This window comes from Aethalodelphis obliquidens, unplaced genomic scaffold (assembly GCF_003676395.1).
Source record: "Aethalodelphis obliquidens isolate GAN/ISIS:26980383/991018 unplaced genomic scaffold, ASM367639v1 scaffold93, whole genome shotgun sequence".
Classification (NCBI taxonomy): Eukaryota; Metazoa; Chordata; class Mammalia; order Artiodactyla; family Delphinidae; genus Aethalodelphis; species Aethalodelphis obliquidens.
In genome coordinates, this window is record NW_020838037.1 from 1,236,769 (window position 1) to 1,252,541 (window position 15,773).

The 15,773-nt window shown below is 37.1% G+C and overlaps 1 protein-coding gene across 3 annotated transcripts in view; it reads right to left on the reverse strand.

The window, feature by feature from the left end:
* The window catches only part of AASDHPPT (aminoadipate-semialdehyde dehydrogenase-phosphopantetheinyl transferase), a 33,807-nt gene that overhangs the window by 8,535 nt on the left and 9,499 nt on the right, over positions 1–15,773 (reverse strand). For all 3 annotated transcript variants that reach the window (XM_027095706.1, XM_027095708.1, XM_027095707.1), the window contains exons 3-4: positions 11,389–11,510; positions 10,616–10,777 (exon numbers count right to left, since the gene is read on the reverse strand). In XM_027095706.1, coding sequence (XP_026951507.1) covers positions 10,616–10,777; positions 11,389–11,510 — 284 coding nt within the window. The remainder of the gene's footprint in view (positions 1–10,615; positions 10,778–11,388; positions 11,511–15,773) is intronic.

The window sequence follows — 15,773 nt, forward strand, 5'->3', positions numbered from 1 at the left end:
CCCCTCTAGGTGGCCACAAAGCACCCAGTTGATCTCCCTGTGCTATGCGGCTGCTTCCCACTAGCTATCTATTTTACGATTCATAGTGTATACATGCCCATGATACTCTCGCACTTTGTCACAGCTTACCCTTCCCCCTCCCCACATCCTCAAGTCCATTCTCTAGTAGGTCTGTGTCCTTATTCCTGTCTTACCCCTAGGTTCTTCATGACATTTTTTTTCTTAAATTCCATATATATGTGTTAGAATATGGTATTTGTCTTTCTCTTTCTGACTTACTTCACTCTGTATGACAGACTCTAGGCCCATCCACCTCACTAAAAAAATAACTCAATTTCATTTATATTTATGGCAGAGTAATATTCCATTGTATATATGTGCCACATCTTCTTTATCCATTCATCCGATGATGGACACTTAGGTTGTTTCCATCTTCTGGATATTGTAAATAGAGCGGCAATGAACATTTTGGAACATGACTCTTTTTGAATTTTGGTTTTCTTAGGGTATATGCCCAGTAGTGGGATTGCTGGGTCATATGGTAGTTCTATTTGTAGCTTTTTAAGGAACCTCCATACTGTTCTCCATAGTGGCTGTACAAATTCACATTCCCACCAGCAGTGTAAGAGTGTTCCCTTTTCTCCACACCCTCTCCAGCATTTATTGTTTCTAGATTTTTTGATGATAGTTATTCTGACTACTGTGAGATGATAATCTCATTGTAGTTTTGATCTGCATTTCTCTAATGATTAATGATGTTGAACATTCTTTCATGTGTTTGTTGGCAGTCTGTATATCTTCTTTGGAGAAATGTCTATTTAGGTCTTCTGCCCATTTTTGGATTGGGTTGTTTGTTTTTTTGTTATTGAGCTGTATGAGCTGCTTGTAAATTCTGGAGATTAATCCTTTGTTGGTTGCTTCATTTGCAAATATTTTCTCCCATTCTGAGGGTTGTCTTTTGGTCTTGTTTATGGTTTCCTTTGCTGTGCAAAAGCTTTGAAGTTTCATTAGGTCCCATTTGTTTATTTTTATTTCCATTTCTCTAGAAGGTGGGTCAAAAAGGATCTTGCTGTGATTTATGTCAGAGTGTTCTGCCTATGTTTTCCTCTAAGAGTTTGATAGTTTCTGACCTTACATTTAGGTCTTTAACCCATTTTGAGCTTATTTCTGTGCATGGTGTTAGAGAGTGTTCTAATCTCATACTTTCACATGTACCTGTCCAGTTTTCCCAGCACCACTTATTGAAGAGGCTGTCCTTTCTCCACTGTATATTCCTGCCTCCTTTATCAAATAAAGGTGACCATATGCATATGGGTTTATCTCTGGGCTTTCTATCCTGTTCCATTGATCTATATTTTTGTTTTTGTGCCAGTACCATACTGTCTTGATTACTGTAGCTTTCAGTATAGTCTGAAGTCAGGGAGCCTGATTCCTCCAGCTCCGTTTTTCGTTCTCAAGATTGCCTTGGCTATTCGGAGTCTTTTGTGTTTCCATACAAATTGTGAAATTTTTGCTTCTAGTTCTGTGAAAAATGCCAGTGGTAGTTTGATAGGGATTGCATCGAATCTGTAGATTGCTTTGGGTAGTAGAGTCATTTTCACAATGTTGATTCTTCCAATCCAAGAACATGGTATATCTCTCCATCTATTTGTATCATCTTTAACTTCTTTCATCAGTGTCTTATAATTTTCTGCATACAGGTCTTTCGTCTCCTTAGGTAGGGTTATTCCTAGATATTTTATTCTTTTTGTTGCAATGGTAAATGGGAGTGTTTTCTTGATTTCACTTTCAGATTTTTCATCATTAGTGTATAGGAATGCAAGAGATTTCTGTGCATTAAATTTGTATCCTGCTACTTTACCAAATTCATTGATTAGCTCTAGTAGTTTTCTGGTAGCATCTTTAGGATTCTCTATGTATAGGATCATGTTATCTGCAAACAGTCACAGCTTTACATCTTCTTTTCCAATTTGGATTCCTTTTATTTCCTTTTCTTCTCTGATTGCTCTGGCTAAAATTTCCAAAATTATGTTGAATAAGAGTGGTGAGAGTGGGCAACCTTGTCTTGTTCCTGATCTTAGAAGAAATGCTTTCAGTTTTTCACCATTGAGGATCATGTCGGCTGTGGGTTTCTCATATATGGCCTTTATTATGTTGAGGAAAGTTCACTCTATGCCTACTTTCTGCAGGGTTTTTATCATCAATGGGTGCTGAATTTTGTCGAAAGCTTTCTCTGCATCTATTGAGATGACCATATGGTTTTCCTTCAATTTGTTAATATGGTGTATCACATTGATTGATTTGCATATATTGAAGAATCCTTGTATTCCTGGAATAAACCCCAACTGATCATGGTGTATGATCCTCTTAATGTGCTGCTGGATTCTGTTTGCCAGTATTTTGTTGAGGATTTTTGCATCTATGATCATCAGTGATATTGGCCTGTAGTTTTCTTTCTTTGTGACATCCTTGTCTGGTTTTGGTATCAGGGTGATGGTGGCCTTGTAGAATGAGTTTGGGAGTGTTCCTCCCTCTGCTATATTTTGGAAGAGTTTGAGAAGGATAGGTGTTAGCTCTTCTCTAAATGTTTGATAGAATTCGCCTGTGAAGCCATCTGGTCCTGGGCTTTTGTTTGTTGGAAGATTTTTAATCACAGTTTCAAATTCAGTGCTTGTGATTGGTCTGTTCATATTTTCCATTTCTTCCTGATTCAGTGTTGGCAGGTTGTGCATTTCTAAGAATGTCCATTTCTTCCAGGTTGTCCATTTCATTGGCATAGAGTTGCTTGTGGTAATCCTTCATGATCTTTTGTATTTCTGCAGTGTCAGTTGTTACTTCTCCTTTTCATTTCTAATTCTATTGATTTGGGTCTTCTCCCTTTTTTTCTTGATGAGTCTGGCTAATGGTTTATCAATTTTGTTTATCTTCTCAAAGAACCAGCTTTTAGTTTTATTGATCTTTGCTATCGTTTCCTTCATTTCTTTTTCATTTATATCTGATCTGATCTTTGTGATTTCTTTCCTTCTGCTAACATTGGGATTTTTTTGTTCTTCTTTCTCTAATTGCTTTAGGTGCAAGGTTAGGTTGTTTATTCGAGATGTTTCCTGTTTCTTAAGGTAGGATTGTATTGCTATAAACTTCCCTCTCAGAAATGCTTTTGCTGCATCCCATAGGTTTTGGGTAGTTGTGTCTCCATTGTCATTTGTTTCTAGGTATTTTTTTTATTTCCTCTTTGATTTCAGTGATCACTTCGTTATTAAGTAGTGTTTTGTGTAGCCTCCATGTGCTTGTATTTTTTACAGCTCTTTTCCTGTAATTTATATCTAGTCTCAGAGCACTGTGGTCGGAAAAGATACTTGATACAATTTCAATTTTCTTAAATTTACCAACGTTTGATTTGTGACCCAAGATATGATCTATCCTGGAGAATGTTCCATGAGCACTTGAGAAAAATGTGTATTCTGTTGTTTTTGGATGGAATGTCCTATAAGTATCAATTAAGTCCATCTTGTTTAATGTATCATTTAAAGCTTGTGTTTCCTTATTTATTTTCATTTTGGATGATCTGTCCATTGGTGAAAGTGGGGTGTTAAAATCCCCTACTATGAATGTGTTACTATCAATTTCCCCTTTTATGGCTGTTAGTATTTGCCTTAGGTATTGTGGTGCTCCTATGTTGGGTGCATAAATATTTACAATTGTTATATCTTCTTCTTGGATCGATTCCTTGATCATTATGTAGTGTCCTTCTTTGCGTCTTCTATTAGTCTTTATGTTAAAGTCTATTTTGTCTGATATGAGTATTGCTACTCCAGCTTTCTTTTGATTTCCATTTGCATGGAATATCTTTTTCCATCCCCTCACTTTCAGTCTGTATGTATCTCTAGGTCTGAAGTGGGTCTCTTGTAGACAGCATATATATGGGTCTTGTTTTTGTATCCATTCAGCCAGTCTGTGTCTTTTGGTGGGAGCATTTAATCCATTTACATTTAAGGTAATTATCGATATGTATGTTCCTATTCCCATTTTCTTAATTGTTTTGGGTTTGTTATTGTAGATCTTTTCCTTCTCTTGTGTTTCTTGCCTAGAGAAGGTCCTTTAGGATTTGTTGTAAAGGTGGTTTGGTGGTGCTGAACTCTCTCAGCTTTTGCTTGTCTGTAAAGGTGTTAATTTCTCCATCATATCTGAATGAGATCCTTGCTGGGTAGAGTAATCTTGGCTGCAGGTTTTTCTCCTTCATCACTTTAAATATGTCCTGCCAGTCCCTTCTGGCTTGCAGAGTTTCTGCTGAAAGATCAGCTGTTAACCTTATGTGGATTCCCTTGTGTGTTATTTGTTGTTTTTCCCTTGCTGCTTTTAATATGTCTTCTTTGTATTTAATTTTTGACAGTTTGATTAATATGTGTCTTGGTGTGTTTCTCCTTGGATTTACCCTGTATGGGACTCTCTGTGCTTCCTGGACTTAACTATTTCCTTTCCCATATTAGGGAAGTTTTCAACTATAATCTCTTCAAATATTTTTTCAGTCCCTTTCTTTTTCTCTTCTTCTTCTGGAACCCCTATAATTCGAACGTTGGTGCGTTTAATGTTGTCCCAGAGGTCTCTGAGACTGTCCTCAGTTCTTTTCATTCTTTTTCTTTATTCTGCTCTGCAGTAGTTATTTCCACTATTTTATCTTCCAGGTCATTTATCCATTCTTCTGCCTCAGTTATTCTGCTATTGATCCCTTCTAGAGTATTTTTAATTTCATTTATTGTGTTGGTCATCATTGCTTGTTTCATCTTTAATTCTTCTATGTCCTTGTTAAATGTTTCTTGCATTTTCTCTATTCTATTTCCAAGATTTTGGATCATCTTTACTATCATTATTCTGAATTATTTGTCAGGTAGACTGGCTATTTCCTCTTCATTTGTTAGGTCTGGTGGGTTTTTATCTTGCTCCTTCATCTGCTGTGTGTTTTTCTGTTTTCTCATTTTGCTTATCTTACTGTGTTTGGGGTCTCCTTTTTGCAGGCTGCAGGTTCGTAGTTCCCATTGTTTTTGGTGTCTGTCCCCAGTGGCTAAGGTTGGTTCAGTGGGTTGTGTAGGCTTCCTGGTGGAGGGGACTTGTGCCTGTGTTCTGGTGGATGAGGCTGGATCTTGTCTTTCTGGTGGGCAGGTCCACGGCTGGCAGCATGTTTTGGGGTGTTTGTGGACTTATTATGATTTTAGCCTCTCTGCTAATGGGTGGGGCTGTGTTCCTGTCCTGCTAGTAGTCTGGCATAGGGTTTCCAGCACTGTAGCTTGCTGGTCATTGAGTGAAGCTGGGTGTTGGTGTTGAGATGGAGATCCCTGGGAGATTTTCGCCATTTGATATTACGTGGAGCTGGGAGATCTCTTGTGGACCAGTGTCCTGAAGTTGGCTCTTCCACCTCAGAGGCACAGCACTGACTCCTGGCTGCAGCACCGAGAGCCTTTCATCCACACGGCTTTTTTATGAGAAGAAATTCTGCAGAATCATTTCAGAAACTGAGGGAGGAAAGTGAATGAAGACAAAAAAGACCCTTTTCCTGCAATCCCTGGCCTCCTGGTATGAAGACACTAGGACAACATTCAATATTTCTACTTTATAAAGCACTTCCTTTCAAAAGCAAAGAATTTCTGTTTCATCTAATTTCATCATTTGAAACTTTTTGGTGGTAAATTTAACTTTCCTAAGAGAAACCAGTTACGAAAATTGAGAGCCTATGAAATCATGAGATTCCTCTTGGCATAAGAATTCATATTTCTTCTAGAGTATTAATTTTCCAGGTGTGAGATACAATACTCAGGTAAGTGGAAAATCCTTTGGAGGATTCGTTGTAATAAATAATGGATTCTTGATGATGTCCACGCTAGCATTTTAGGTCTACAACAGATACAATGCTAAGTAAGATACTGCCCCTGCCTTCAGAGAGCCCTGGGAAAGTAAAGCAAGTAGAGAAGTACAAAAATTATGAGGCAAAATGTGGTATGTTGTAAGAAAGAAAAAAAAAGCTTGGTCTTAAATGAAATAAAGAAAAGGCTCCTGAAATGGATTTAAATTGTTCAAGGAGAAGGCAAGGTGGAGATTGCGGCAGGGTGGATGGGTGGGTGGTGGTGAGGACACAGAAGAATTGAAACAAATATAAATACAAGAGGGTTGGAGATATTTAAAGAATATCAGATAGCAGGTTGTGATTTGGCTGCAATGTGGAGTGTATATAGGGAAACGACGGCCAAAAATGAAGAAGGATGAAGCAAAATAATGGAAGAGGAACCCAGTTAGGAGGCTACTGCATTAGTCTAAGTTGGATGTAAACAGTGCCCACACTAAGCGTTTTCAGAGGGGAGCATGTCACTGTTAATTAGAGGGTTTGGTATAACAAGGGGAGGAGGAGGGGAACTTAAAATGGGTCTGGGCTTTCTTAATCCTGGATGACTGGATGGTGGTACCATCAAAAAAGTAAAGTTAGAAAAAGAAAATAACTTGAAGGGCAATTATTATTTTGACTTATCTGCAGAATTTGTGGTGTCTGTGTAGTGTTCAAGGAGAAGTACCTAGCAGTGAGAAATAGGAGTCTGAAGAGTGAAAGAAACTGAGTTAAAGGTTTGGTAGTCATACGCAGAAAGGTAGTGTGCTTGAAACTGCTAATTGTGAGAGTGGATTCATGAAAACAGTAGATGCCTGGGAAAATGTCTATAATTAGAAGGTAGCAATGAAATGTACTTCTTAAATATAAGAGTTTTAGGGTTCAGTCTGTTGTCTTCTATATACTTCTAGATGGTTTCACAGACTACCTTCCACTAACAGCTCTCGTTTAATGACAAGCCTATTCTTTCCTTAAAGCTCTCAGCTTCTATTTCATAGCTAAACTCTCATCTTGAATGTTATTCAAAACACTAAGCAGATTTTTTAAAAAATACTCATTTGCTTTATAATTTTCATTTCATATTCTTCTTTTGAGTCTCCAAGTAAATAAACACTCCTTTTTCTCCCAGGATGCAGAATTTTACCATATGTCCTATGATGGCACTGTCCTTTAGTTCTGCTTAAATGAGGATAGTATCCTTAGCCTTCTGCACCATTAATTTGTGTGCCAATAGATACCACATATCCACACGTGCAGTCTAGACCCTATTTCTGGTATCCTGCAGGCATTCTTTTAATGCTGCCTGCAGGAACAGGGCTATTTTTTCCACTTAGCTTATCAATTCTCACACTAGGAAGAGAATCTATGAGTCTGAAGTAGTTCAGTTATTCACTGGCTATATGCATTAATTAATGAAAACTACAGTCTCTGACATGTACTATTTCTAGGTATTTGTCCCACCTCCAACCCAGGTAACAGTACTTTCTAAAATACCTTTAAAGGTACTTTCTAAAATACCCTGTGTGCTTACATTTAGTCATCAAATACTTATGGAGAAAAAACCAAGCCATGGGGCTAATCATGTTTGGCTATGACTCTGTTTCAAGAAGTTGTGTCTACACAGTACAGAAAGGAGAGAAGAGCAAGATGGCTACAAAGTTGTCCTGTGCAGAGGTTTCATTTGGAGTTACCCATGAAAAGTAGGGAAGGGTTGAAACTTCTTCCTACCTTGTTTTCAGTTTACTAAAGCAGCTGGACTCTACAGAGTAGGAACAGAAGGCAACTTATTCTCTCTCACCATTTCCCTTTAAACAAGTTCTGACAATTCATTTTTCTCTTTCCCTGGATGAAATCTTGATCAGATCTCATAAATGACATTTCTGGTCATTCTCAGTATCGAATTTTCTCTGAAAAATGTTTGATCCAAATTAAATTTTATTCTAATTTCATAAGAAATTCTTCCTCCCACTATCCTAGCTCAAACCTAATTCAGGGTTGGAAGTCTCCAATAGGGAAAGGAAGTGATTTCCTCTCTTCCTAACTGCAGATGCTCCCTCATTCACTATGCTGCCACCTCTAGTTCTTCTAGTGTGGGTGAATTTAGTGTGTATGAGTGAGAAAGGAAAAGACTGAATAAAAGGGAGGAAAGGACAGTGAAGATCATTCACGCCACGGTTGTACACTGAAATCATAGCCCTTCCTCAGCTGCATACCTAAAGACTGGTTCTTTATCTTGTGGGGGTACTTGGAGATGCCCAGACAGGAACCTCCCGTCTGTTTCTTGACTCTAGGTATGCCTCCCCTGGCTCTACGTTCATCATTCTCCCCTCAAACCCTGGCTTCTGGCTATCCATACCGTAAGATTCATTCTGTTAAGTTCACTCTCCCCTTCCAGGCCTGTTTATAGTATAAAAATAATCCACACTTAAATATATGCATCTAACATATATTATTTTTATATTTTTCTAACTGGTCCACTGAATGGGTAAAACACCCAGGTACATTCAGTAAAGAATTTAATTTTTCTTCCATAGATGTCTTCAAATATGCCCTGCTGGATCTCCCTTCCCACCTTCTGAACAAGCCCTTAAACAAACCCCATAGCTCTTCAGTCACTTTCAGCTTAAAAAAAAAATCCCATTTCAATTCTTAGAACACATTCTTCTCCTTGGCCTCACCTTGCTCTTCTGCTCTGGTTTCCTTAAGGTAAGGTGGCAGAGAGGAAAGGGATGGAGGAAACAGGCAAAGTAATGATCAATGATGTTGTAATCTAGTTTTTAGAACTCTGGGTCATATCAAGTATCCAAATGCTGGCTTAGTGAGCATCTGAGGAATTTTCAGAGAACTACTTCCAGTTCCTTTGTCCCGTACCACTGCCTGGAACTAGCAGTGCATTTAACGGCTGACTTCTTGTAATTCTTACTCTCATCAATTAATACACAGTAGAATGCACAATGCCTCTTTTTGGAATTCCTCTTGGGTAGGGTCCTTTCAAGACACTTCAGGCCCATTTTCCACAGCATCTATTTTGGTCCACAGGAACTCAGACATCTTTGTCACCCAAAACGTTTAAGCACAGCTGGCCCAATCACTGACTCTTCCCTCCTCACCCTGCTACTAGGCCTACTCCATCTGGCACCACAAAGGATTTCCCCATGAATGAAATGGCTGACGTTTGCCCCTTTCAGTATGAATTATTTTTTTAAACAAATGTATTAAAAAATACAGTATCCTAATATAATATAATTTACTTTTTAATTCATAGAATCCCTACCTTACATGGTATGTTAGCAGTTTTGACACAACTCTCTTTCTCAAGATACTTTCTGCCCTTGGATCCTCCTAACAGTACTTTCGTATTTTACTTCTTACCATTTTGGTCATTCTTTCTTATTCTCCTCCCCACTCCACCTTTAAAAAGTATTCTCAGGACTCTGTCCTTGGTCTTTCTCAATTCTACCTTAGGTAATCTCATTGCCACAACTGTAAATCCCATGGCTTCAACTACCATCCACGTGTTAATGATTATGATTTTTTCCCTTTAGCCCAGCCTTTCATTCTGTTCGCCTGCTTGACAACTTCACTTAGATGTTTTTATGGTATCTCAAACTTAAATCCCACTTGTTCTCTAGTATTCAGTATCTCAACAGATGGTCATATAAGTCACAGAATTGATCATAACATCTTTATCACCTCACTTCCTTAACCTCCATATACCATCATAGACGGAACATGGTTTTAAAATACAATTCTGATCTTACCACTCTCTATTTAAACCTTGTTAAATTCCCTTGAGAAAATTAGTAAACACCTTCTATTTTATCCATTCATCATGAATTCTTTATTCTGGATACTGACTTTCTCTGTACACAATTCTGATGACTATGGGAACAACCACATTATAATACAATCCATTTGCTGGGCTCTGGACACTTGATACAAGTTGTAACACACTTCCTTGGCTACAATAATTGGTCAAGAGATAAGCACCTAACACCCAACCTAAGCCTTTCTCCAGGGCTTATAGGGCTTGAACAGAAAGGGAGTTCACCAATCTCTTAGGGTTTTTAAACTACAAACTGTTACACATAAGAGTGGTAGGCAGTCATGTTTCCTGCCACACAGACCAGATAAAGTTAAGAAAGCTGGTGTACAGAATGAGAAATGTGGGTGGGAGAAAACTAAAGCCAGGAAGGCAAAAGTAAAAGATAAAATGAGTTCTGAGTTTTCCAGTCCCTAATTCTAGCCAATTCTGAAACCTGGTTATATGAATTACTCTAGTAACCTACAATAATGTCTTTTTGGCTAAAATGAATTTGTGTTAGGTTTTTCTCACTAGCAACCAAGAATTCCTAGTGACAAAAACCAAATAAAGAAAGAGACCAAAATATTAACCAACCCATAATGCCCTACATGATATCATCAGCCTAACATAGCATCTCTCTCAAATCCCCTCAACACAGTACACTGGCAAAATGGCATCCTTTAGTTGTTCATACACACAAAGCTGTTTTATTCCAGGGCCTCTTTTCCCTTCTCTTTTACTTAATGCAATATGACTTACCTTTCAAGTATCAGCTTAAATGTTATTGTGCTCAGAGTATCCCTGACTTTACCTTCAGAGCACACAGACTGGATTCCAAATGTGTCTAGTTTCAATGACTAGCCTCCCCAAGTTAAGCGTATGCTCACATGCACAAAATAAGAAAATGCTTATAGTTATAGCAATTCTGATAAATCTCTTACCTCAAATGCCCATTCTTTTTCTTCTTCCCCATCCAGAAACAAACGTGTTTCTTTATAAACTTGGCCTATATCCAGGTTTAATGGGGATATATCAAATTCAAGCCGCTGCAATTCAAATCCTAATCCAACACCTATTGCTTTTATGAAGCTTTCTTTCAGTGCCTAAGATACAGACAGACATTTTCTCTTAGAGCTTTAGTAAATTGTTCATAAAATCTACTGTCCCCAAAACATATGGATTTTTAATTCTTTACTACTTTACAGCTATAAGCTATTTATTTTTACCCTTATAGTAGCATGGAAACAAACCAGTTGTGAGAACTTAAGACAAATCATTTAAGCTCCCTTTGCCTCCATTCCCTCATGTAATAATAGTAGTACCTTACTAGTGGGGTTGTTATGATAATTAACTAACTTATGAAGGGCTTACAATAATGTTTTCTGGCACATAATAAATATTATATGTTAAATAAGGTCTCATGTGTACGAGATCCTTTAAGACAGAAAACCTTATTTATAAATACTGATAAACTGTCTTGTTTTTAGCTTTAAGAGTATCTTCTAGTTGAGCATTAAATATATGTTAAATTTTCTTAAATGTCATTAGAATATAATAATGTGTACATAAAAATCATGAAGTTTCCAAGTAATGACTTATTTACTTCAAACACTGTATGAACTACAGGTTTACCACAGGACTTTTGCTCCTGTTTTTAGCAAAGATAATGGAATCAACACAGGGGCTTACTCTCAAAACTAGAAAGAAATTATACCCAATTCCTATAAAACATATCCAGCTGAGTCCATTCATCCTTAAAGCTTCTGATTGTTTCCCATTCTTTGTTGGTAAACTTTCTTTTCATAATATGAAAAAATTCTGGAATTGAACCACGACCTGTCAATTGAGGAAACAGAGAATTACCAAAATTATTAGACAGCGCATAAAAGAAAACTATAGTCCAACTTTACTTTTGAATACAGTCACAACAACCCTAAACAAAATATCAGCAAATCAAAATAAGCTGAGAGAAGGGTAGCTTAATAGAACAGTGAAATTCTGTGAATTATTAAATAATTAAGGAGAAAAAAACATATGGTTCTATATAGATGCTCACCAAAAATTTGATAAAATTTAGCAGCCAAGCTATTATAAATCTTAAATAACTAGGGGAAATTTCCTATATATGAGAGAATATCAGAAATCCAAAACAAGTACTCTTAAAATAGAGCAATAGTATGCTGGGGTTTAAAATTTTGCTTTGCCATTTCACAGGAAAATCAGGGAACAATTTCTTTACTATAATTTTGGGGGAACTGGTAGAAAGCTAAGGAGTGTTCTTTTATCCTAAGTTATTAACATGACTGGAAAGTTAATATACACTTACTTCCTTCACAATAACTGTTTTTAAACATGTTTTCTAATATGACTTTTCCAAACAAAAACAGATTTTAATTTCTGTTCTATTGGCTCATTTTTTAAAAAATCTCAAGTATATCCTTAGCTCCACTGTTCCATAGACAATAAAATTTTACATAGCATCCTAAAAATGAATAGAACTCAAAGGATCTGACTCCCAGAACTAAGACACAAATTAAAATATATGGTATGTCTTTCATATATTTTTTCAAAATATTATAATTATGTGTTTGTCTATCTTTACTACTAAACAGAAACCTCCTATCATCATTCATTTACTTATTGTACAAGTATGTAGAATGTGTACAAATACTATACCAATATGAATTGACCTAATGGTTAAAAACAAATCAGTCATGGTTCTTAGCCTCACACAATTACAGCCTAATTGGTCAATCAGAAAGTCTGGCAACAAGGTAGGTGAATCACAAATGTTTACTATATGAATAAATGTACATTAACTATTATGTGGTAAATTACTCCTAAATGCTCTATTGCCCTGTATCCTTAGTTCATGATTGCATTACTTCCAGTAAGCCTCTTGAAAGTAGTCCCTCTGCAGATTCTGTTAACATAGCTTGTCTACTCCGCAACTCCCATTTCTAAAATACTCAACTCCAAAATCTGACATTCCCAACTGGCTGCAACCATAGCATGTCTGGAAAGAAGAAATATGTCAATTCCCCTACTTAATGCTTTACTGGCATTTAACAACTAACTAACCCCATGAGAATTCAACATTTAGAACGACAACTATATCATTCACTCTAAAAATACCCAAGTGCTCAATGCCAGGAATATCATGATAATCAAAACAGACATGGGTCCTTATGTTCATAGAGAGTTTAAAGTTTCTCCTACAGTAACCAAGTACCTTTTCCATAGTTACCTCAAGGGTAGAAAATATTAAAAACGAGCTCTCCCACAAAATCGTCTACAATTCCCCCACCATCCCTACTTCAAAATGGTCAAAACAGTCTCCTCTTGTTTACCTAGGAAATATTTCTAATGACATTCCAGTGATATGTGGTTCTTCACTTCACTTCTTCACTTCCTTGTTTGTTTTCAAGTTCAACAGACTCATTTAATTAATCTGTCTACTCTTTAGTCCTCTACTATTCGTAAGAAAGATAACCTTACAATCCATTTTTATTAATCAACTAATGTTTATTGTTTGTATCTGTTCATATTAATGTTAAAAGGCTATTATTTCCTAAAAGCCCTGCAAAGCTGTAAAGTCATTTCACGCAACAGCACTGACATATTAAACTGGGACCTTAGGAGTTCCAGGGCAGGGCAGGAGATTCTTACCCTTTTGGGTCTATGAACCCCCTTTGATAGTCTGGTGCTTATTCCTCAAGCCCCTTAAATAAAGACTGTCTTATTAAAATGCAATGCATCACTAGTACATACTGGCTTGACAGATAAAACACTAAAGAAAGTAAAGAAAGCAAGCTTGCAAAAGTTATAAAAGTAAATCTGGAGATTTTAAACACTGGGAGCACTATACCTACATAAATTGTAAACTGTTTCCTCTTGAATAGATTCGGGTACAAATAGTGTAAATAAGAACAATGAGAAGAACAGCTACCTTGGATTTTGGAAGACAGCATTATATATTTTGAGTGGAATTGTAGTTTTAACAGAATACTATCCAAAAAGCCTAAAATTTAAAAAGATATGCCTGTTGTCATCTATAGTGTCATTATGTTTGTTGGTTTCTTCAAGTTATAATTCCATAACCTTCAAGAAACCCCCTGATTTTTACATAAATATGATGGGGCAATCGAAGAAAAAATTTAAATATTCACACTAATAAAAAAAAACTCATTTAACATAAAAAGCAATCTAGCACAACCACTGGAAAAGAATCATAACTGATCATGTACAGCTTAAAAATATCCGATATGAGTGTGTTTTCATATACTTTTGAGAGCATCATATCCCACAAAATAAGAGATTGACAGCAACAGAAAAAGATGACTTTGTAAATATTCAGCCAAAGACAACAGCGCCACATTGTGGCATTATGGTGAAAATACACAGTGAATGAGTACTCTGTTAAGGACTTAGTTTATCTAGGAAATTGGAATTAAAAAAAAATCAGTAGGAAATACCAGAATAGTACGTTTGCCCCTCAAACTAGCTGAGACAGCACAATTATTAGACACATAAGTTGGCAAAGCCTCCTAATAATACCAACACATATTCATGTCTATTACAATATTTGATTTAATAGACATATAAGAACTTAAGTTAAAAAAAGATAAAGATAAAATAACTGAGAAACTTACATAGAACCACTAACCAGGTTTAGAAAAGCCAGATCCCTCATCTTATAGCTTAATCTTTAGGGAAAGCAGCACTAGATATTAACTAAGTGTTCTGCAATGATCAACTAACCAAGGTCACAGAGCAACTAGAAAGTTTATTAAACAGAGTAGTAACCTACAACAAAATAATTTATAGAGTTGAGCCTTGAACAAGGCGGGTTTGAACTGTGAGGGTCCATGTCTTCCAAAACTCATGCCCACACAGAAACTAAAAATGTGACCTTATTTGGAAATACAGTCTTTGCAGGTGCAATCAAATTAGGATGGATTAAGGTGGGTCCTATATCCAATGACTGGTGTCCTTATAAGGAGAAACATTTAGACACGAAGAGAGAATACAGGGAAAAAGGCAACATAACAATGAAGGTAGAAAGTAAACTGATATAGCTACAACTCAAGGAATGCCAAAGATTGCCAGGACACTAGGAAGAAGCAAAGAAGAATTCTTTCCTGGAATCTACAGAGGTAACATGGCCCTGTCAACACTTTGACTTCTGGCCTTCAGAACTGTCAGAGAATAAATTTCTGTTTTTTTAAGACACCAAGTTTTTGGTACTTTGTTAGGAGCCCTAGGAAACTAATACATTCATGCACACAATTTAATTCATTTATACAGACACACTCATATACTCTTAGCTTTAGTGTTATACCCCTGGAGTCAAATGTTCAAATCCTGGCTCTAACACTTCTTTACTATTATTTATTTAACTTCACTATGGCTGTTTCTTAAGCTATAAAATAGGGAAAAAGAGCTGGATAGTTTAAGAAATAAACATATAAAGGGCCTGGAGCTATTAAGTACCAAATAAATGTTAGCTCTAAGGCTATTGTGGTAGTTGTTTTATATATATATCCTCTTTTGTGAAATGTTTTATCAAGTCTTTGTCCATTCATTACGTAAGTCTTTCTTTTTTTAATGTATTTTTTTTTTTTTTTTTTTGCGGTACGTGGGCCTCTCACTGTTGTGGCTTCTCCCGTTGCTGAGCACAGGCTCCGGACGCGCAGGCTCGGCAGCCTTGGCTTACGGGCCCAGCCACTCCGCGGCATGTGGGATCTTCCCAGACCGGGGCACGAACCCGTGTCCCCTGCATCGGCAGGCGGACTCTCAACCACTGCGCCACCAGGGAAGCCCTAATGTATTTTTTTAAAATTAATTTATTATTTATTTTTGGCTGTGTTGGGTCTTCGTTGCTACATGCCGGCTTTCTCTAGTTGACGTGCGCGGGCTTCTCATTGCAGTGGCTTCTCTTGTTGCGGAGCATGGGCTTCAGTAGTTGTGGCATGTGGGCTCTAGAGCACAGGCTCGGTAGTTGTGGCGCACGGGCTTAGTTGCTCCGGGGCATGTGGGATCTTCCTGGACCAGGGCTCGAACCCATGTCCCCTGCATTGGCAGGCGGATTTTTAACCA